The following is a 24,432-nucleotide window of genomic DNA, read 5'->3' as shown; positions in this document are numbered from 1 at the left end:
ATAAATGAGAACATTTAGACAATTATTGTGTGTTGCAAGAAACCTGTAATTCAGCTGGATTGCCTAAAGTTCACTTTATAACTTTGATGGATTTCTGGTTGCTCATTAAAATATAACCACCACAGAGGAGCGAGTTAAATTTAAATAACTATTCCCATCAATTAGTCTGCTGAGCTTCAATTCTAGGGTCTGTGACTGAGAAGAGTTAAGGTGCACTTGCCTGCTGTGGTATTGATTTACTTCTCAATGATCAACAATTTCACTGTAACACTTTTAAAACACAGAATATTCAAGAAGAGTCTTATTAACTTTGTATGCAATTTTAAAGTTTCACATCGCCTTGTGAACATTTTCTTCCTAACAGCTAATGTTCCTTTGCATGCTGTTGCTCGTTAAATAATTCCTCACCTTTTAGCTTTAAAGTATTTATAGATTATCAGATCCTCCTTCACTTACTTACATTTTTTCAAGCTGTATACATTAGGTTCTCTTAATCTTTCTTCATATGTCATGCCCTCTAATCCTTTTATCATTTGTCACTGTGGTTTGATAAACTTGGAAAAAAATCCAATGAATTTTTCACAGTGAGAAGAATGAGTAAGTACGTTCCAATAAAATAAAAAACAGGCCTTGCCAATTCCAATTCTTTCCACATTTCAGCCGATGAACTAAAACTGTTTTTTTCCCAGGCTCTGAAAGAAACGTTGAGAAAATTCTAACCAGTCCTCCACAAATCACACTAATTCTGGCCTACTGGAGTGGAAATGCCAAATCATTTGGGGAAAGCCACTAGCACAGAATGTCATCCAACACTCGGAGGCAAAGGGGGATTTTACACACTCGTGTATGTCTTCACACCTCGTGCACCCAAACACACACCTCTTAGTGCACATACATGAACATGTGCCCATTACAAGGAGCTGCTCAGATTCAATCAATGTTCAGAGGTCTCATGTGGAAGGTTACACAAACCAATCTTCTCCTACTTTCAAATTTGCCAAACAGCAACCTGCTGACAACTGTCTTCCCACTTAATACAGATAATAACTGAAGATCTCACGGAGAGAAGATGGTGGGTTTGTGCTCTCCCACGTTCCTTCTGATACTACCCAACATAATCATGAGATATGCTTACCTTATCATCTTCATCCTCATCTTCATCTAAGCCCATAAGCTCCTGCAGAAGCAGATGTCCATATTACAAAACATTACATTTATTTTTCAGCAACAGGCAATGTTCAAAAAGCTTATGATACTCCCACAACATTTCATTATACAATTTTCTCCCATTTCTATTGAAAGTCATTTAAAAAACCCACCACTTTCACCTTTCAGAAACAATGTTTTGTATTCAAGGACCTTTTTTGTTTTTGTGTGTGACATTCCGAACAAAGCACGCAATACCCTATACAAATTTTAAGCCTAAATAAAGCACTCGTGGCTGTGTCCAGTAATTTGAAGGCAACAGGCTTTCAAATTCATTGCCAACTTTTACTGTCTGTAAACAGCTTTGTACTCAAGTCTTGCTAATGAACCAGACGGTGTGTCAAGGCTGAGGACTCTATACTCAACTTGTTCCATCCTCTCTGCTACAATGACTGCTCCCTCCCTTTAGGGCCATTACTGAAACATTAGACTTTAGAAAACACATTAGTATGAACATAATCAATCTCACGAATCACAGTCAGATTTCTATGCAGCATTATTTCCTCCCTTTAACTTCTATGCTGACAGGTAGGGGAGAAAACAAAAGACTTGGCTAAGGCTTGGAATTAGGAGCACTTGGCTTTCAATTCAGGTATTTAATAAACTGAGCCTTTAACAGGATCCTCCAGGTTTTTCTTGGTTATTCAATAGCTACATTTGAATCTGTGTACTACAAGTTTAAATGCAGCAAACACGCAAAGAATGTGAGGAATCACAATAAAAAAGATGTTTTGAATTTGGGTTTTCTTGGGGGGTTGGGTGTTTCTGTTTTGGGGTTTTTTTCTTTCTTTTTTTCCCCCTGAAAAGCAGTTTCATCTAGTATGTAAAAAGTACTGGGAGCTGAGATACCCAGATGTACTCTTTGGCTCTCTGGAATACCCTGAGCAGCCGAATTAACACTGATCATGGTTTAAATTTCTACAGAAGCTCCCCATCTGTAAATCATAAACCATTTTTACCAATATTCACAAATTTAACCTCCTGGCAACTGGATCAGGAGTACAAGGTTAATACTGTTATTCACATTTTATAGCACAGAAATCAGAGAGAATTTAAGGTTCACTTTTGCAAAGACTGTTGCTTGCATTCTTCTATATACACAAAAAGTGTGTGCTAGCACACAAAAACCAAGGGCAGTGAACACGCAGCCAAGGGCTTAAGAAGCAAAAAATAAATAAATGACTGTGTAAAAACCATTGGTATTTTGAAGAAAACCTTATCTCATCTGTACGGCAGATGTGACTAAGGGTAGCACCTGATTGTCTATTTTTGACCTACAGATGGTTAGAATCATAGACACACATAAAAAAGAAATCAGGTAATATTAAAGGCACTTTGACTACTTGTTCCATATGATCTCAATCCTGCAAAGCACTTTGGCAGATGTGCGATTTTGCTTATGCAAAATGCACCCCTGAATTTCATGGCACTGCATTGCTTACAGAATGTGTGACAGGAAGAGAGCCAAATTTCTGATGGACCTTCCTTGAGTATTATTACAATTAGCTGTATTTTTAGAGATATCCCTTTTGTAGTATCCACCTAAATGATCCTCTGCTCAATTTTTCTGTTTTCTGCGAGACTGACCTCACCTGAACATGCAACAAACTCACCACAGGATGAGTGAGGGGGCTGGAAGGCATTCTCTGTGTATTTTTTTCTGGGTAAGTTATTATTGTTATTTTTTTATTGGTTTTTGTATTAAAACCAAAACCAGCTGTTTGCCTGGGATTCTCCCACATGGGAAGTTATTTTCTTGATGAAATCAAGTAGTCACTGAAGACACACAGTATCTTTTTGTGTTATTCTGGACGTGGCTGAAACTGGAGAAAAGAATTTCTTTTACCATGTTTTCAAATTAAACGTCTCCCAGTCTGGATAATGCAACTTCCCCTGTCTTCTAAGAATCTTTCCACTAGGGAATGGATGAAAACTGAACTACGAGCAACTTTTCTCACTAAAACTAATAGAGCAGCTATTGACTTTTTTAATTGTACAATATTATGTCTTTGTATAAAATCCACTTGACTCGTTCAGGTAAAGGTACCAATGTCAATCTTTTTATCAAAAGTTGGAAGCTACACTTTGGCCTCCATTTCATTACTGAATTTATTTCACTTTTAAAAACAGAACACTATGGACATTCATGAATTTACACTCATTTCTAGCCGTAATTACCATTGTTGTATGACTAAAGACAGTGGTCAACATCAAACAGCATTTCATACCCCAAGAGTAGCACTTTCTTACTTTGTGATTACTTTCTGCATTTAAATTCTTTTTTCTCCCAAGTTAAAAAAATGAAGGCTAAATTTCTGGGGGAAAAAAGCACTTTTCATTTAAGGGTGGGGGGTGGGAAGGAAGAACAAAAGTTTTTTAAAGCCTCAGATCACAGGACAATAAAATAACTTTAAAAATAACTATATTCTCTTCCGGTTTCTATTGACTTTCCTCTTCTGTGAATCACAAATCATTAGTGTGATGCAAAGCGTAATGGTAGGAGAGGCATGGCACTTGTTGCTTTGGAAGCCTTTCTTAATTTAACTTAAAAATGTTTGTAGTTACTTAGTAAGTGAAATCCTCCTCCTACACACTCTTGTTGTCTTCTCTTACTAGTCTGAATGGTTTATTGCTTTAGTCAAATAACGAAAATCGAGAGGGTTGAGGTTTCTTTTCACTAATTTTGAAATAAAACCGCTTTTTAGATACACGACTAGCTTAATACCATTAAAACACGTGACACTTCGCTCAAGGGCAAACTGGGGCTGCCAGAAATGTTACTGCCACTTTACTTGCCTGGGCATCTTGGGCGTTATTGACCTTCCCTGTCGTGACGAGGGAGAAATTGTAGGCAAAGAGCACCAGCAAAGCCAGGGGCACCATGTACAGCTCCACGTTCCAGACGGTGACCACAAATACCTGGGAGAAATAAAGCAGCAGAAGGGAATACACACAAGTGTTTAAAGAGAAAGACATGTAGAGAAAGCCTTTCAGTCATTATCACTCTGTACATTCATCCTTGAATGTCTGTTAACCTCAAACCTCATTCATATTATTATTTTGGCAAAGAAATCGGCTCGCAAAGCGTGTGCTTTCGCTCTATTCTGTTTGAGATCATTAGGCTGCTGTTTGTTAGGTCCTCCTCCCTTGTATCTGGTGGAGTATAAGGCCATGAACATAAGGTTACTCCAAAGGCTTTATTCACTCCTTCCTGGGACCCTCTCAAGCCTGAAAGCCTTTTGTCCTTAGTGCTAGTGTAGAACAGATGCACTTACAGAGGTAAACCTGCTCCACTACATCAAACCCTAATTGCCAGGGGGTCTTTCACAGGCTAGAGGAGAGGGTTTTTTCCTCTTGTGCAACAGGAACCATGGAGATCCCTTGTCACTCCACAGCAGATAATCAGCAAATGCATCTTCACCATTAATCCACCTATATTCTTGGCACAACAGCACAGAGAAAGGACTGTTACCATCCAGGAGGCAAGGCTTCAGGTTGCACATGATGCATTATTTTGGAAAGGGATCCAGTCAGCCTAGTCTCCATTCTCATACTCTCGCCATTTTTCAGCACAGCATATTCTGATTTCTCTGGTTGCTTGGACTCTCTTAACCCAAAACCAGTATACACTTCTGTGTATTTGGAGTGGTATCTGACAAAACCCACTAACAGCAAAACATGAAGCCAAATTTTGACGATTTGTTCTGCAAACTGGAACAGCAAAACACACAACTAATGTGATGGGGATTTAAAAATCACATAGGTTTTTTTTCCAAAAAAATGTATCAAGCCAAACTGCAATCCTATCTTAAAAGTACCAACAATACCTGAACAGACTGCAAACTTGGAGGGGTTGGCAATGCAAAGTTAATAAACTAAATCCAGAACTGCCATAAAATGCATGTTGTGATCCCATTTCCTTTTCTACTCATACATAGTGTTTCCAGAAGAACTGCCTAATGCTGGTAGCAACTTGAAGCTATTTTAAGCAATCTCCTTTAAAGACAAGGCACAAACACATTTTTCTCATTTTTCTTCCCCCAAAAGAACCTGGAATGATCAGAAACAACAATCACATCTTTAGAATAATACAGGTAAGTGAAAATGAGTCAGATCCAGTAAATGTATCTCAAACCACAACAAAGGAAAACTCTACGTGTGATGAGAAATCTAAATCTCTACCTCCCCTCATCCTTGGCCCATCGGATATTACATATAAAGACAATGCTGGCAGTTGTAGAATGGGATATTTATGGCAATGTATTTTGTGTTATGGACTTGAAAGTGTAACCACAATGTACCAAAGAAATACTTCCCATTGCATTCAGCAGCGTGAGAATTTATACCCCTACAGAACAGCAGCTGTTGTAACTTTTAAACAAAAAGACTTGTCTGACATCAGACAAACGACCAGTTAATATCTACCACGGGCCAAACATAAACCGAGAAACAATGCCTATATCCGTAACCTTGCCCAAACAGCACTGCATTTTCTAAAGTGAACCTGATTTTATGTTAGCTGTTGCTATGCAAGGAATTAGACTGTCATCCTGTTCTTGGCATTTGTAGGCCAGTAAAACGATCTTTGAGATATATTCATTTATAAAATGGGCTGACATCCAGGCAATATATCCCCATGCTATTGATTTGCAGCGCAGGAACGTAGAAGAGGATTTGGTTTTCTTTTTTTTTTTTTTTCCTTTTTGATCCTGCTTTTCAACATACTAAAAAATTAGAAGTGATAATGATTCACACAGCCACATTTCATATGTAAGCAAGGCAACAGAAACACATGAATCCAGGCCAAGAAGGCACAGTGCTTGATCTGTCTTACAGGAGTCTTGCATGACTCTAGCTAATAAAGACTTCCAAAATTGTTATATTCCCAGCTGAAAAGTCTCCCATAAATGAAAAGTTCTAACCTGAACAAGTTCATCTGGAACTATTACAACTCCCTCAGATGAATCTCTGCTTGTTTTGTAAGACAAAGCAAAGGTGATACCAGCTCCTGTCCTACCTCAAATGTCACTCCAAAGAACAAGGACCTCTTCTTGTACATCTCTACACAGATATCTTTCTCAGGTACATATAGACAGATAAGAACAGACACACACATATAAATATACATCTGATCCTTATGTAAACCCCTTCATGGAAATTCCTGTTGCCAGGTATTAATTCAAAACATTTGCTCCAGCTCACTGGAGGGGGTTGCATTTACACCATCTCCCTGGGGCACGAGCAAACTCAGTCTTCCCTTAATGCAGCAAAAAGGCTCCACCAGCACCCAGCCAAGCAGAGTCCTTGTACAAGGAGTCAATGAAGCTCTTGAAGAACTTTCTTCATTCACTCTATTGCAGGACTTGACCCAATTTTAGTGCATCTGTCACCATCCTGTGTGAACATCACTCTGCTCTGCTGCAAGTGCAATGCAACCTTGCAATCACAGGTCATTTAGGCAGGCTATGAAATCAAGACCTTGGTGATTTTAGATCTTACAGTACATTTTGTGTATTATTAAGTTTCAGACCTTAAATAAAACTTCAAACTTCATTACAAAATCTCACTGTAGGCTCAGTGGATAGCTCAGGCATACTGTCTCTTCCTTTCTAATGCTGACTGGTTAATCAGCTGCTGAGCTGTAACTCAGACAGTGACGCTTTGATAGAGCCCCCACATCTCCTTAACAAGAGTTGCTTTACTGCTACTGCCACAGTACAGGGAACTTTCATTACTGTGACACAACACAGACACAAGACAAATTGATTTAGCTATTCAGAAATTATTTAGCCTCGGAGGTATGGGAAATGATTGCTGTGAACATACAGTACATAACAGAAGTTCAGAGCATGTTTATAAAGCGAATAGAAATATTTCTGCAATTTAACAGCCTTTTGAGTAGTTCTACAGCATCAGTTTTCAAAGCAGATCCCAAGCAGGCCCATGTCCTATTTTATCAGCTCTCAGGCAGCTCCCTGACACTGACCAACAGCATCAGCAGCCCTGTGACACAGACATCCACTCCCCAAATCACAAGGTTCTCAATCATGCATGTTTTTACTTTCTCCTCCATCATACCTTCTGCCTGGGAGAAGGTCCTGCATTATGCTCCCTAACTTATTTTCTTTTCAATATTTTTTTTGCCAAAACTCAAGAATGCTTTGTCTGCTGATGTAAATGATGGCTAATGCAAGGAACAGTATCTTCTTGGATTTCTTGTCATCCTCATTCTGCCTTTTGCCTAATACACAGACCAGTAAGGGAATCCATTAACAGGTTCAGGTCACTTTCTCAATACCCCAGAAGTCAGGGACACAAACCAAGGTCCTGTTTGAAATGATCCAGTTTCAACAAACCATTTCTTTTTTCGATGTTTCACATCATTGTTAGAACAAGTTGTGTCAGACACAATCCATTACATCATTGACACCTTTTCTTCCGGGTTTCACACTGTGCATGGGAGAAGTTAAAAGGACAGCAGTCGATTTCTAAACTAAGAGTCAAAAAAGTGGAAGTGAGTTTTCTGCATTACTGCCTTTAATGCCATTTGAGAGTATAAAAGCCTATTATAGGAGCGAACAATTTAATTCACAGCATTCTAAAACACTGATCCAAACAGAAACAGAAATGGGATAGACGTATCTAGAGGGAAAGAAAAAGAAAAAGAGCTCTTGAAACTAATATTTAGACTAGAGCTCTACCTAGAAGAGAACAGCAATATCACAGCCTTGGAGAAAGGACCACTTGATTTCAGCTGATTAATGTGTTGCTATTTCAAAGGGCCTAATAACTACAAGTTAAAGCTCTGGAGGTTTGGAAGCCGTTTCATCTGAAAATCATTGAAGAGGGGTCCAACTGTTCCTGTCAAGAAGCATGGAGTTTGAACAACCATGAGAGTGGCCCTTTTGACAGCAGTACAAAAGATGAGAGAAGGCAGCCTCAACTGAAAGTAAAAACAAACCCTTAGAAACACGTTTCAAATCTGGTTTTTCTGCCCCTCTGGTTCCAATTTAGGATCTGACTATTAAAACCAGATTTTAGACGGGTGTCTACTAAAATATGCCCATAAAACATTTGTCACCAGCAAACCCACAGTCAGGGGATAGAACAGTTTTAAGAGGTTTAGAAACCTAGCATAAGATAGTATCTTCGGTGTGATTTTTTTCTATACAGCAATTATAATTTTTCTGACTGCAAAAAACAGGCTTTCTTTGACCTGGTAAGCTTTTGTGGAAAAGTGAAAGATGCTGCGTTATGTGACAGAGTAATTCTTGGAAAACAACAGTGATGGGAGGAGAGCGATACATTCCATCAGATGGAAGAAATAAAAGTGAAAGGAGATTAAATGCATGCGAGGAACCTGTGGTAAAAAGTTCTTTTCTCAGCCAGTGTAGGCTCCAATGCTAATGAAATGCCTCATCAGCAGAGCTGTGAAAAATATTATTTGGAACTCAAAGTCTCAAAACCCACAATTCAACTGAACTCCAAACTACTAACAGCTTCATGTGATTTATAAACACGATCTGTGTAATTCATGAAGGCAGGAGAAAAACTTGAGCTGACACTGCTGTGAATGTCCAAGTTAGGTTTTGAACTAAGCCAAATCACCGATTCTGATTTGAGAAAAAAAGATTTGCACCCCTTTTATTTACAGGGGAGAGAGATTCTGTATTTCTCACTTATCTCTGAGTTATGTAGTTTCAAGTTGCCACATATGCACAAATGAACTCTAGAAAAAAAGAAAAAATTTCTGAAAATAAGTATTCAGGGACAAACTCTCTAGACTTTTGGGGTTTTTTTTAAGTTTTCAGTCCAAAACAAAATAGAGGATATTAGCCAATAATGTAAGATACTGGCTCCCCAAAAGGGCACTCGAATCCCTTGGAGGCAATAAGCCTGTCGACAACAAATTATTTCTGACAGATACTTATTCCTGCCCTTAGAAAGGGAGAGTACAAGAGTAGAGGAGAGAATGAACACACTCACATAGAGCAGTACATTTGTGTATATGTATATATATAGCTGTGTATACAGAGCCATCCCTTCCAGATAAGGACAATCTGGATGCAGGAACAGAGTAGTGCTGAGCCCACACTAACAAAAATCAGGGTACCCAGTGTGGGCTCAGTCTGATGTGGGTACACTAATGCGGCTTGTGCTCTTGGGCTGGCTCATGCATGGGACTAATGAGAATATTTAAAGAAGAAGCCATTAAAAATAATGGAAACTAACCTAACACAGCCCCACCTCAGGGTATGGCAAAAAAGGCTGAGGCAACCACGTAGCATCTATTTCCCACTAAAGGTCCTCCTTCCAAGAATGCATTCCAGAATTGTTCATACCAACATTCTCATTCCCACACCCATATGATGCTCCCTCACTGCTGATGCCACTTCATGGCCACTAAACCAGAGCTCAAGGAGGGGTCAGTTATGAGTGGAGTCTCTCCCTTGTTGCAATGCAATAATGGAGAATGTGGCAGGAAGAGAAATTATACTTAAATAAACCAGCACTGGCAGGAGAAACCTATTTACTTTAGATTCAATTTGCTTTTTGTGTCCCCAGCAGAAGAACACAGAGCATCTCAACGGCAGTGTGAAACGTGCGCTGTACTGAACGGCAATGACCAAAATCAAAAATGACCTGAAGGAATAGAGGTCTTTAAATATTAATGCCACATTACAAATTATCTCTGCATTGCTCCACACATCAGCCTACAACTTACTAATTTTTTAAGGGTGTACTACAAGCAAAAAGCTCTTTGATGCAAGCGCAAACACAAATGGAATCTAAAAACAAAGACAAGGCATAAAACATCCCAAAGTCAAACCAAATTATGCCTCAAAAACTCTCAGTCTGCATCACATATGTGACTGCACAGAACTGAGAAGTAGAACTAAAGGATATGTAGCAGTTTTTTACCATGTAGATCTATCTAATTTGTTTTTTTTTCCTCAGAAGATGCTTTGGGTAACAAACAACATGGCTACATTTGCCCACCTCAGTTGTCTGCAAAGACTAAATGACACAGAAGCAAAGCCATGTCCTGCTGCCATAGCCGTATGTCCCATCTCTTCTTGTCCCAACTGCACCTTGCTGGCCCAGGATGAGCTTAAGGAGGAACCTGAGATACCCAACTTGTGCTTAACAATTTACATCATATGTGAGGATACAACAAGGAAGAGGAGTGACAGAATAAAGGCTGTGAAGGATGAGAACTCTGGTCAGCATGGTCACAATTTTACTGAACATTCAAAAAGAAAAGAAAAAAACCCAATGTATCCCACTCCCAGCAAAAAAAGACATAAAGCAACCAACAAAAATAGTCCCAAAAACCATGCGAAAAAACTTATACTGTTTAAGTCAATATGTGTTAGGGCCTTTTTTGTCACTGCCTGATTTAGACTCTTCAGGGGGATCTCATTTTCTTTGCTGCTGGTAGGAAGTAGAGACTCATTTGTGTTTTAAATGAAAGCTGTGATTCATGTGCAATCACAGGACTCTTCAGAAATGGTGCTTTAAGAAGAAGCATGTTCTTCTGCAAAAGTCACAGCGAAATCAGAAGAGCTGACAATGTTACAATCTGTTCTCCACCATCCTCTTGGGACACTGCCGTACGGAACTCCATCAGGGAGGGTTGGGATGCTACACTTAAGACTGCAAACACTTACAAAATGTCCCCACTTTGAGCCTGAATTACTGTTGCCATTAACACGTTCAACTGATTTGTTCTTTATTCATAACAATGCCTGGAATTAGAAAGTGATAAACAACAACAAAATAAACCCACACTAATTAAAAATGACGGTCTTCTTTTATTCTGATTATTTTGGTTACATTAATGAGGTTAGCCAGCCTAGAAAACTGGAAACAAGATCCTTAGTTAGATGTATTTCTTTAATGAGGAGGTCAGGGAAGAGGCACTTGGTTCAAGTTTATTCCACTGAACTTATCACCTCTTAAGACTATATGTAAGTTAAGATTTCTACATTGCATTCCAGCTATTTGACAACTCTGGCATATTGGTCAGAGTGGATGATAATTTCCAACACAAAAGGGTTTATGTCTGGGGGTGTCATCTTTGTCCTCTAGGACACCCACATTTAAACCCCAAAGCCTTATGCCCACCACAAGTCTATCCAATTTTGTTGTGGCTGCTACTTTATCCCTAATCTCAAAAGAGGTTAAAACAAAATCAACTACATCACAAGTTTTGGGTTCTATATTTATGTATGTACAACAGCTTTAGAGTAAAAGATTTCAAATCCTTTTAGGCAGCAGACACCGAAGAAATAGCGGTTTGCCAACATGCTGACTGGTCTAATTTTTCCCTCATGCTTTTATCTAACGTATTTTACATTTCCTGTGCCAAGTAAAATACAGTTAAGACCCTCAAGCAGTAAAGCTTAAAATTGAAAAAAAAACAGAAGAAAAAAATATTATAAGTTTTCTATCTTTTGGGGTAATCTGCTGGGAATGGGCCAGGGGAATAAATCTGCATGTTATTTCTCAAGGGGTAACTATCGCAGACCAAGGCAATGGTGGAAGATCACAAAATAAAGATGGGGTGGCATGCAAGAGAAAAAAAAAAATCTGTTGTTTTATACCACAGATAAATTAAATTCTCATTTTTAACTCTAATGTTTTGGTTTACCAGCAGGGTGACAATTTTGGAATTATTCTCATACAGAAAGTTATAATATATTTGCAGGGAAGACAGGCATTATGCCAGTTAAAAGCCTGGTCCTATAGTAAATAATTCTTCCAAAATGTGTCAGAAAAAAATATCTGTGCTATTTAAAAGGAGGCAAAAATGTAGGCTGATTTTATTTATTCTGCATAAGGTGAACACCTTAAAAGGGTCATGAAAAAAACTGTCATTAGTTGAGTTGATAAATGTCCACTTATTTGGAGACATACTTGTTAGCATTGTGAGAAACATTAGCAGACAGGGTCAGATAGTGACATAATTGTACAGGAGTGGAAGGAGTGTCGGTGGAAGTGTTCTTAAATTTGGGCTCTTAATTGGGTTCCAATTGGTAGCAAATGGGAGTCTGAAATGATATGTTTAAACTACTTTAATGACCTCCTCCTTCATGTTCATGGTGTATATTAGAGCTGAATGAGTAAAGAAAAAAGAGCTTTCTAATAAAGCAAACATGTTAAATTTAGTTCAGTGGCAGGAGAACTGCAGCTAAGGTTACTTCCCTGGCAGTCTCCAGTTATGGCATGGGGAAAAAAAAATAAAACCAAAACACAGATTGCAGCAAACCCAGTTAAATAAGAAATACATGATTGTACACACTATTGGTTCAAAACTGCCTGGTACCCTCTTTTCCAAAACCTTCAGTCCTAAAAAAAAATGTTTCCAGATTGAAGCAGAGCAGAAGGAACAAAAAACTAATTAAAAAAAAAACAAACACAAAAACCAACAAAACAACGAACCAGTAAACCCAGAGATCTATTTCCCAAAGTCAAGGGAAGAACTGCAGTTCATAACTGGAGCCCAGCCCTCCCCACACCTGACACACACCCAGGAACAGTGAGAGTGAATACACAACACTTAACTATTTCAGCAGGTTCTTCATCTGCAGTGTGACAAAATTGCTGCATTACAGAACAAATGCATGAAGATGACTGTGAGACTCACTGTAATTATACCCTGGATATGTTACCATTGTAATCTAGCAGCAGTGACACCAAAAAAAAAATCCAATATATTGACAGCATGACTATGTAATAGAGATTTTCCACCAGCAGACCTATAGCACTTTGCTTTCCAAAATACAAAATAATCTTCAAAAAAAAAAAAAGTTGCAAGACTCCCGCAATTTCAGGCAGCTGTTCAGGTAAAACTAAAGCCAGAAGATTGTTTATTTTAATAAAGCTATTATATGTGCAGCTCCAAATTAGGAATGGCAGGAGACTGGGGGATGCCTAAACCATCACCACCTGTTTGCCCTGAAAATCAATTAAAGTCACACTATCACAGCAATCCCTTCCTAGCTAATAAAAGTTATACAGCTTCAACATGCAGCTTTAGGTGCTTTGTGGGAATGTGCCTGAAATCTAAATCCTGAGTCTCACGTTACTTCGATACTAAACACAACTCTGAACCACTGTAAAACTTGCCTTTTTGGGGTTAGAGAAGGTGTTAAGAGAAAAGAGATCCTGAAATGCTGTTTTGATGCAGTGGATTGAACTGTTAATCAGTAAATTCTAACGATTCAGCCAAGAACATTATATGGAGTTTGAAGTAGGAGAAAACTGAAGTCCTTTATGACACATGCCTGTTCAACATATTCTGTGCTGCAGAACAGATCCAACTTTACAAGTTGAAAGCAAGGGCAGTAGAGACATCCCAAGTGTTTTAGTAATTAAACGAATATGCATAATGAACCATATGCCCAAAGGGCCTGTTCTTCATGTGGGCCAGATTTTTGTTTGAATTTTTAATTTTTATATACAGATGAAACATTTCATGTAATATAGCAACAGTGCAAAGGAACATGCTATGCAGGAAGGGAAGGAGGAACTACCCATGTGAGAACGATCAGAATACACTTGATGAATTCTGCTCCTCAATTTCCGATTCAGAGCCAAGAGGGCTTTGGAAAAAAAAAAAAAGAAAAAAAAATCCCTTTCTCCTTTGAACAGCTGTATTAGTCATCTGCTCAGAGTCTAGAAAAGAGGCATTAAATATATGTATATTTATATAGGTCATATTTATACATTTATGTGTGAAATGGATTAGATACACCAACACATTTAGATGCTCCAAGACTAGCAAAAACACAGACACTATCAAATTGAGAGGCTTCTGATGCACCAGAAGAAATAACTACAGGATGGCTCTCTGGTCTGCAGGACCTGTCATGTCGTGTGAGCTGCAGTGAAACAGGACACATTTACAGCTGTCTGTGAAACAGGAATGGACATTTTTAAAAAGATGGGTCAAATTGCACTCTTGTTACAATAAATGTTACCCTACTGTGAACCTGAGGGTACCAGGGCCTTGTTGCATAAATATATTAAACTTCCCAAAATCTCCTGGGGTGGAGTCATGTTTCTCCTTTCTCAATAACATTCATCTTTTTTTGCATCCCTTGCTTTTAAAGTACTTTCCAAGCAAAAGCAGCATCCTTTGCAAATGTAAGCCATTTCAAATATTTAGGCTGCAAAATAACGAACTGGTTCTTTTATGTGGTTCTGATCCATTGGACAAATTTCAATTTTGCTTGACAAAATTAGTGACAGGGGTCAGGTACTTGTAGACACTCTGGTTCAGCAGCAGAAAAACTTTCCTGCATGAGCTTTCCCAGATTTCTGAGCAAATTTTTTTATATGTGTTTCAGGCTTTATGAACCAAGAGAACTCAAATCCTTATCAGACTTAGTGAGGGAGAGGAAAATTTGGCATTAAATAGCAGAGTGCCTCACAGTAGCTCAGCTGTAGCACTGCACTTGGGTAAACAAGCAGTGGCTGTGCCATGGCTGACTTGGTACCACAGAGATGTGCTGAAGAAGCATCAGCCAAGCTCTAAGGGATGCAGACCATAATATGACTCACTTTCAGAATTAACAGGGTGACTTTTCATCAAACTAGGGAGTTAAAGTTTTCATGGGACTTCGGGAGTTCCTGTCACCAAAAGTAAATGGCACAGCACGAAGGAGCAATCCTGGACACGGCCCTTAAAGCATTTAAAAACAGTAATAATGGAGTTGTAAATAGTGGCATTCATTGTTCTGAGTCCTAATTCTGGGTCTGTGCTTTTGCCACTGCTTGGTTTGCATGATCTAGTGGTCTCCGTGGAAAGACAGATAAACTTCAACAGCTGTCAGAAGACAAAAATTGACAAGGAGCATCACCTTTCCTGACTGTTTAAATCCTTTAAGGAAGTGTTGGAGCAATTAGAGGGGGAGTCTAATCTTTGCAGAGTGCATTAACACTCTCCGACCTCCCAGACAATAGATCAGACCTCAGACACATAATGCTTCCCTAAGGCTTTTTAACCAGAGCATTTGATCTCATCGTCACTCTGTGTGTTACTACAGGTATCACTGTGTAAGACAGGATTCACTGGGCACTGAAGGACCACTGTCTCTGCCAGCATTCATACAACTTTTAAAACAGCAAGCAGGAATTGCTTTCATTGCAATGCAGGCTGCTACAGAAGTACTACTTCCCAGAAAAAGAAATAAAAAAACAAACCAACAAGATTAAAACAATCCAGAATAGCTCTGCAAAACGTCTTCATTTTTATTAATCTCATATTTCCTTTCTACTGCCACTGTTTATTTCCCAGCTTTGGAATATAAATCTATTTTAAAAAAAAAGCTTAGATTAGTTTTTTATTCATAGAAACAGTTATCTGGTAATAATTTCAAAATACTTCATTTCTTAACCCCTGCGGAGGGACTTAAGGGAAAGGGAATTAGGAAGACAGGTCTAGTTTATTAAGGAAATTGAAATATATCATTGCAAATAATTTTCCCAAATGTGTACATGGAAGTATCTGGGGAAGTTTTCTTAACTGCAAGAACAAGTCATCATCTAATTCCTGATGGGCATGTTCGGTTAAAAAAAAAAGCTAATATCGCTGTATCAATTATGCATTTCCCATTTAATATTCTAAACATTTTAAGAAAATTTGCTTAGTGCAATTTTTTAATGGAATTAGACTTTCTTGCCATCATGTTCTGACAGAGGCCACATCTCATATGGCCAACACATAATGGGATGATAAAACCAGCTGACTGGATTCCCACCCACCACTAAATATTGGGTGCTGCAATTCCACTGAGCACTGGGGGTTACCCCCATGCAATGTATTCAAGGTATTAGATAAAAATGCTTTATGTGAATCTATTAATGCTTTTTATTAGCAGCAGGGTTTTGTTTTACTTTTCCTGACCTACAAAAAGTGCCTTTGCAAAGTACCTGTGTTACAAATAGGTTTGGCTGCTGTTTAAATGGGTATCTCAAATTTGCCAAGCCAAGTGCATCCCAAATGACAAAAAGGTCACATATACCCAGTATATTTAAAAACAAACAAGCCTTCAAAGTCAAAGTGTAATGCAGTTATTTCTAATCTGAACAAACAATAGAATACATCTAATGAAAGCTGACAATTGGCTTTGATACAGAGCTGTGCTGCTCTTCTCTTCCATTAAAAGATGAAAGCTGAAGGAAAGTACAGGAGACAGTGACTTCTTCCAAAAAGCAAGTAGAAAGTTCTGAACCTGAGCTAGCAGAGTAGATAAAGGCTGTTCTAGTGAAGACTTCTGCTCACCTATGACACATCTCCCAGTAAACATGCTGACTTTACATGGGTTATGTTAAGGGTAAAATAAATCAGCATATTAGTCTGGTACTAAACACTACATGATTTACATATTTATTAACACTTCTCAAAATCACAGCACTACCTTTAGGGAACAAAAACAAAACCAAAGGAAACCAGCTAAGCTTGACTATAGCGTGGATGCCACAATTAAAAATAACAGATTTAATTTTCATGAAGTTATCGGGGAAGTGATCAAAACTCTATTGATACTTTTGGGAGTGTAACCTTTTACTGTGGTAGCAGTCAAATTTATTCACAATTAATAATACAGGTTTTTTTAATCAGATTTCTGGGATTTTGCAGTCATCCTATTGCTCCAGCTTTATTTCCCACTGAATAAAAAAATAATAAATAAAAAAATGAAAGGGACATATCCTGATTTAAGGTATTTTTATTATTACTGCTATCCTTAAACAACCCAAGAACTTTTTGGTTACTTCAGATCAACCTCTAAGTTAACGCACATCTTAGTTTCTAAAGAAGAAAAGTAAAACTAAATGAGAACAGGCTTTTTAAAAAATGTATTTGCTCTGTAGCTTCTATACTAATCCCCTTTTATTTCAGAACTTGTAAAGTATCCAACTCTTTCTTATTTAAAAAAAGCAAAAAAAGCCCAACAAGCAGAATGCCTTAAGAGAAATCCCTCAAGGTGCATCTGTCTCCATCATAAAACCAAAATGTTGCATTACCTTCAAATAGGAAATTTCTTCCAGTTGTCACGATTTCTGCAACTAGTTTTAGATTAGTGCTGAGAGAAAGGGTGAATTAAATTAAAAATAAAATAGTTCAAGCAAAAGAAAGAAAACCTGCCAGAAAAATCTGACAAAAGCCTGAATGCCAGAGCTGGCTCATTCCTGAGGGTCCATCGCCATCTACAGGCTTTTGCTCTTCTCAGAAAACCTGCTATTCCTATTCACACAGGATTTGCCCCAAAATGAGGATGGAGATTTTTAACTGATGTTAAATAACATAGGTTTGCTGAAGTTAATGGATTTACAGTGACTTAAACCACCTACAGACATGTCTCTACTTATTCCCTCATTTTGGAAGAATAAAAACTTCCTCTATGTTTCAAGGGAATGCAGTGTTGTTCTAAGCTTACATCCGTGTTAAAAATAAATGATCTGCCTTTTTAAAATTTAAAATAAAATAAAAAGAAGAAAAACAAATACTGGTAGGGTTGCTTCACCAATGACATGGGAGATAACAGTCAATGTCTACAAATTCCCTGTAAAACTGAGTGCTTTAAAGTACTTTCTAAGAGGTGCCAGGTCAAAGTAATGTGAATAATGAGAGAAACCCAGGCAGATGCTGACTGAAAGAAAATCAATACACCTGTGGCTCTGGGGGGAAAAAAGAGCACACTTAGTAAAAGAATTTTTAATTTTAATGACATTTTCACTTCCTAATATATACCTTTTTCATAATACATACTGTGGGGTTCCTGCCTTTTCTGTTTGTTTGTTTGGGCTGGGCTGCATCCTTTTTTCCATGCAGCTTGCACAGTCAAAATCCATGCCAAACTTTGGGAATTTTACAAATAAGCTTCTCAAATTCTGGTGTTTCCAATAGTGGTGGGTAAGTAGCTTCTGTCTCACACTCCTGTTTAATGAGTCTCATGCAGATGCAGCATTCATTCAACTTAGAATACTAATTTCATCTTTGTTTATGCAATTTCTAATCTGTGAATAAAGTGAACTTTCACATAAAGGCAACAGGCAAATTGGGAAAATAAAAATGACTGGATCCTGATATGGAATATCATCTTTTTAGCATCAGATAGGTTAGCAAATGGTTACAAATAAATTTCCCATGGTTTTCAACCTACCATTCAATTGATAAGAATTACAAATCAGAATCTTGTGATAAGAATCAAAAATTCAAAAGATGCTCAAGAGTTTTAATTTTAAGTTCCTCTAAAGAATTTAGAACTGAGAAAAGAAATACAGCACAAGAGAGAAGCCAACTATCAGGCAATGGGTACGTCAGTCTTGTCCACATTTTTTTCTGTGGCAAATTCCTAAAATTGTGATGGAGCTTTGCAAGATAACAGTAAGAATCATGAGTTAAATTCACCTTTGACATATGCAAGTTTTGCAATTCCTTCAGGAGTAGAGGAAACAGAGCTGCCTTCATGGACAGAGAATTTCACCTTTTATAGAACAGTTGAATAATAGTCAAAATTAAAAAAAAAATTGCTAATCTGTGATTACTCTCACAGTTAGGAGAACACAGCATATCTGCTAATGAGGGGTTAGTTACAGGAGCTCAGCAACGCTAAATATACAAATAAACCCAGCAACAGGCAAGGGTATTATTTTACTGTGCTGAACAAAGCAAAAATAAATACAGTGCATTCAAAAATAAACAGAAAATGTACAAAATAGCATAAGATCAACAATAACCTTTTACAAAACTTCAGAACTTCAAAAGGCACAAGACGTTATATATTAAGGAAAAATAAAATTTAAGAAAAAGGGCTTCATAAATCAAACGGCTAAATTACAAAACAATATAGCAAACTCCAGCCAGACCACAAAGAGGGTTTGCTCTTCATAAACATCAGATCAGGCAGCTAAAATTATTACCAAAGCTCTCTTGTAACTGTCACCTGTGGTGGGTATAATTACAGGCTACTGCTGCAAGCACGCCCACGTCATATGGCAATAAAAGGACCTACAGCTTGCCAAGACCAGGCAGACAATGGAGAACATACACCACCTGACGAGAGCCCAAAAAGATCAGCCAGGGAGACTAATAAAAATGACAGCTTCGAAACAAATGACAAAGCTTCAACCACCAAAAAAAAAAAAAAAAAAATCCGATATCAAATTAGCTGGAAATGCACCGAGCAGAGTTCTCCAACAGGTCACAACTTGAGCACAAAGGCAGGCAGAAGGGTTTGTGGATGCAGTTAGTTGAGGTTTTAGCTAGAAAGAGCCCTTTTTCATTTGATTTTTATTATTATTATTATTATTAGATAAAATGTTTTCACCTTTGATCTTGGCTTTGTGGGCTGTCATTAAATAGCCAAAGAGATGAAAACTATATTTCCACTCCGGTTCTGGAGACTGACAGATAGCTAAATAAGATACTTGTATCTTAACGCAGACACCTTCTAGGGATAAATCCATATATTGAAACAAAGCTGAATTTCCTTCTCATTGCCTTAATTCTCGACTGGATGCCTGCATGCACATTCCTGCTGACCAGCTGTACAGAGGCTTATCCTCTGACAGGACTGTCCTTTTACCCAGATACTTGGACTACAGAGTTTAAAACACACAGCGAAGGTATTAAGAGGCTTTACCATCAATTAAAAACAACATAATGCAATTAAAGAGTGAGAGGTAGTGATTTAGATCTGTCTCTTTACCAGGGCTGAGGGAATCATTCCTATGTGATGCATTCAAGTTTTGAGTACACGGCACAGAAAACGTGACTATTCCTCTAAAATATCAGCACAGCATAGACGTAATTTAAGAGGAAGATCCCTAACCCCAAAATCAAGGGAATTGCTATATTGGGTAAATGCCTTGCTAAGCACACCCATAGGAAATGAGTATGACTCCTCAGATGCAAAACATAGTTTTGCTTTTATTTTTATTTTGGAGCATCTCACTGGTCAAAAGCAAATCCCCAAAACTCCTGACATGGAAACATAAGGCCATCCACCTTTTTTCAAAGTTAAAGGGGATATTTGTACTGGTCTCTGCTCAGCTCCATCTCACCCTGCCTCCAAAGCTTCAAACTTTGCTTTTTAAATCTTGTTTATCCTGTTGTCAAGCTTCTAAGTGGTTATTTCCCTATTAACTTTGTCCTTGTTTGTTCTTGCATTTTTGAAAGAGCTGGAAATAACATGTGTTTACTTTGCTGTGTGTCTCTCAGCATCATCAATACCACTGTTGCTATTCCAGGAATTTTAACTGCTGCAGCAAAGCAAAGTCTGGGATCTCAAGCTTAAATTGTATTCCCCTCAACCACAGAAGAATAATACTGGAAACGTAAAAATTGCTGGGAAAAAAGGGTAAAACCATCTCCTTTAATTGTCTAGAGAAGCCTGTTTCTCATCTGAGCAGCCACTTGTGTCAGGTAACGTGCTCCTGACAGCTTTGCCAGCAGAGACGGTGCGTTTTCACAGGCACTGCCATGAGCCGTGCGGAGGAAGCAGGATGTAAACGTTTCCTCCGTCATTAGGAAAATGCTTTTACTGGGATATAATAGCTTGGAATAAAAACATACCTCCAATCCCGCCTTCTCACTGGAGTTCGAGACAATAATTTTAAAGATGTGCCTTTGCCAGGGATTTGAAGAGGGAAAGAGGGAAGGAAATGTTAGGGGCTCTGAAGAATTACTTACTAGGTCAGATTCCCGAAACCTGCCTTTTGCTGCTCCTCCAACACCAGCTCTAGACTTAAAATGAGCAAATTTTTGTACCAGAGTGTTATTTTATAGCTCCCCTATTTAAATAGAAACTGCCTTAGTCCCTTTGCCGACTGCTTCTTTAAAACTGTAGCAAAACACAAGATGCAAATGGGCTGAGAACAGCCCTCAGCAAAAGCTCTACAGTAAAGCGGATGTAAAGACCATCTCTTTTGCATTAATACTTTTTTCTTCTTTTTTTTTTCTTTAAAAGTTTCTTGTTTTTCCAAGTTCCCTATTCAGTGTTTGAAGAATACTCATTCTTCTCTCTTTAGGATTACATCTATTCATTTTATTTAGCTTTTAAATGTGGAGACATTTTAATCTACCATTACTTTAATGCTGTTCCCGGACAGTTTGGGAACAATGTTTTATATTTCGTCTTTAGCTACGAGGATGAGAAAAAAAAAAAAAAGGAGAAAAAGACTATACTCTTCTCATCAGTTACACATGTAGTCATGGCAGGGTGGTTTGTGCTTTGTATCAGGGAACTGCTCGTTCAAAATTAGTGGACAATTCATGGGGAAAATAAGAAAAATTTTAGAGAAGCTCATGTGAGAGCACAACTTCCTTCCTCACCCTATAGAAGAGTGAATTATTATCATCTACTGGTAAATCAAAAGTCTCAGTTCAATTTAACCCCTATCCTCTGCTGAACTGGACAGAGATCCAAGAGATGTTTGGTGACAGTCTCTATCCTAAGCTGTTTGGATTTCATGGCTGGTACTGGTCTCCCTTCTCCATAGATTTCTCATGTTCCCTGTGAAACATTCATCCCAAGAGTTTCCCCTTATTGACCTATAACTCCTCTCCCATCAAGGCAAAAAATAAAATAAATCACTGTGTTTCAAAACAATGCAGGAGTTAAATTGGATGTTTTACCCGTATATTGTTGTCATGTCCGGGGTTGAATTATGCTCAGTACAAACAGGGCTGGAACATTTTGTGCTTTGCTTGGGAAAACCAAACCATAACAAGTAGGAGACACTTGTCCACATGCAGAATGAGAGATTTACCCCAAGTAAACTCCAGAAGGCTTAGATTTTGAACAAACATCTTTCCTGAGGGAAAAAGAACATTTCCCTTACTGATAGGCAATTAGCAATTTTAGAGGACATTGTCAACAAACTAATGGCCTTTTGCTCATAGTTCATCACTATAAATATAGCCCAGCTCAACAGGGATCAAAACTGCTCATGTCTAATAAGATGATTGGTGTCTTCTCTATGAGATGAGTTTAGGTGGGCTTAGATCCAGCTCCCATATCACGAGCTGAAGTGGCAGCGTGTTGAATGGCACACTCAGCAGAGATGCCCAGAAGTTCATGGGCTGCAGAGCCTGACCTATCTCTCTGCTAATACCCCAGATTAGGCCTGAAGCAAACTGGCACAGCACTGCACATACCTGCAGCCTCACCCAGCCCTGTGACTCCCCAGACTTCCAAGTTCCCACAGCCCAAGGGGCCAGTGCAAAAAAAAAAAAAAAACAGGGCATCCTTGAGCTCTCTCTAGATTTACAAAACTTTGGAGATCTCAACAGAGAATGGTACCAAAATCTCACCTCTGCAGCAAGGAGCACAAAAGCTTATGTTTGGGTTTGCTGCTGCATTCACAACCCCCAGCAGCTCTGCTGGGCATCCCAAACCCCCAGCTGGCTTTTGGGGCAGCCCAGAGTGCTCCAAAATGATCCCACGCCTGTCATTTTCCCAGCTGCCCACCATTACATAACTGCAGTGAGTTTGACCAAAAACTCCACATTTATAAAACGTTATGCTGCATCACCACATATTCCTTCCCTTCCTCCCTGTACTAAGCCATCATAAAATAATTAGCAGACACACTGCAATGTCACTGCTAAATAAACAAATACTGCCTGTGCCTGATGCATTCCTTGTCTGGCTGGCCCAGGCTGCCGGCGAGGGCTGAGCTGGAAAAACAGCTCCCACCTGTACCCACCCTGGCAGCAGCCTTGACTAGCAAGAAGCCTAAACCTGATATAGTGGGAAATGCTGCCAGTAAAAATGAAGTATTCTGGCATGGGTGAGTGTGCAGGGACCCTGAAGGAATTCAGCAGCAAGCACTGCCAGTCACACCAGAGGTGCTTTGGTGACTGGTTTCCCATCGTTTGCCTGATCCTGTCAATGTCTCTTCCAACTATCATGCAAAGTTTAAAAAAAATATACATTATAGTAAAAATTCCAGTCAATATATCCTTTTAATTCACACCAGATTATATTTTTTAATGCAATTACTGTAATTTCATTAAATGGCATAATTACCATTAATGCAGAGAAAACTGTCAATAGAAGGTGTAATTATGTTGTATAAAATCACAAGCACAATGTGCAATGATGCATAATTCCTCATGAAAATCATTCTGTGACTAAAATTAACTTTTAAAATATTTTTAAAATAATACATTGAGTACAATAAGAATGATTTGCTTAATATAGACTTCACTTCCATGACCAGAGGAGATGGGGGATCAGAGCAGGCAGAGAGTGTTTTTATGTAAAAGGAAGGTTCAAAAATTTGCTTTAAGTATGCATCAGAAGGGTAAGAACATGAGTTTTCATATGCATAAGTGGGGAAAACAAACAGTTTATAATCACACAGACATATAAAATGACTTGTGAGCAGACATTCCCACAGGCACATTTGACCATGCAGCTCCGGCTTTTTGGACACCAGTAACCCTCCATGGAAGTGATGTCCCAATGGAGAAAAGTGTGACGAGGAAGGAGTGATGAGGACCAGGTTAAAACTACAACATTCACACTGGAAACTGGTAGAAAATTGTCCAAGGTAGGATATGAAATGTGTCAGGCACAGAAGAAGGACCATGCAGGGATGTACTGGACTATGTCTCTGGGTCTCTTCAAAGTAAAGACCTTTCTGAGAGGTGTGTTTCAATCGAAACACAACATACTGGGTTGAATACAGAGATCACTATATCATAATTAAACAGAATAGAATGTTTGAAGGTGTCTTTGGTTTTAAAAATCTACAAATTCCCCCCATCCTGAATTAATGAAGAAGAGTACAGACAATGTATTTAAAGGTATCCCTTAGTATATGAACACTGTTAACTCTATAGGAAGCACTTTTCACATGTGGGAATATTCCTGATATTCCCAGACACACACAGCCACTTGTGTCCAATTTTTTTACACCAGACCAACAATAAGAGGTACACTTTGAAGAACACAGAAAACCTGTGTGTGACTCTTTTCTCTGATCAAGGATGTTTTTTCTAGAATTTGTGTAACACATTTTGCACCAAACCCTTTGTGCACAGAGCAAACATGACTGAAAGGGAAATTTTGTTTTTCATCTCACCTCCCTTTCAACTCTCTCTCCAAAATCTCTAAATCTGAAAAAATTCTGATTTTACATGTGCCTGAGCAGAGCCCATCAGTGCCCTCTGTGCCTATACAATTAACTCAGATGAAAAATCAT

The 24,432-nt window shown here is 38.5% G+C and overlaps 1 protein-coding gene across 2 annotated transcripts in view; it reads right to left on the bottom strand.

Moving 5' to 3' along the window:
- The window catches only part of MCTP2 (multiple C2 and transmembrane domain containing 2), a 119,114-nt gene that overhangs the window by 19,050 nt on the left and 75,632 nt on the right, over nucleotides 1-24,432 (bottom strand). For both annotated transcript variants that reach the window (XM_027688633.1, XM_027688634.1), the window contains 2 exons: nucleotides 4,003-4,125; nucleotides 1,136-1,177 (listed from right to left, as the gene is read on the bottom strand). In XM_027688633.1, the coding sequence (XP_027544434.1) occupies nucleotides 1,136-1,177; nucleotides 4,003-4,125 (165 nt within the window). The remainder of the gene's footprint in view (nucleotides 1-1,135; nucleotides 1,178-4,002; nucleotides 4,126-24,432) is intronic.

This window comes from Neopelma chrysocephalum, unplaced genomic scaffold, assembly GCF_003984885.1.
Source record: "Neopelma chrysocephalum unplaced genomic scaffold, ASM398488v2 Primary Assembly neopelma1_75, whole genome shotgun sequence".
Lineage (NCBI taxonomy): Eukaryota > Metazoa > Chordata > Aves > Passeriformes > Pipridae > Neopelma > Neopelma chrysocephalum.
The sequence above is the reverse complement of the archived record's forward strand: the minus strand, read 5'-3'. Positions and strand labels throughout refer to the sequence as shown.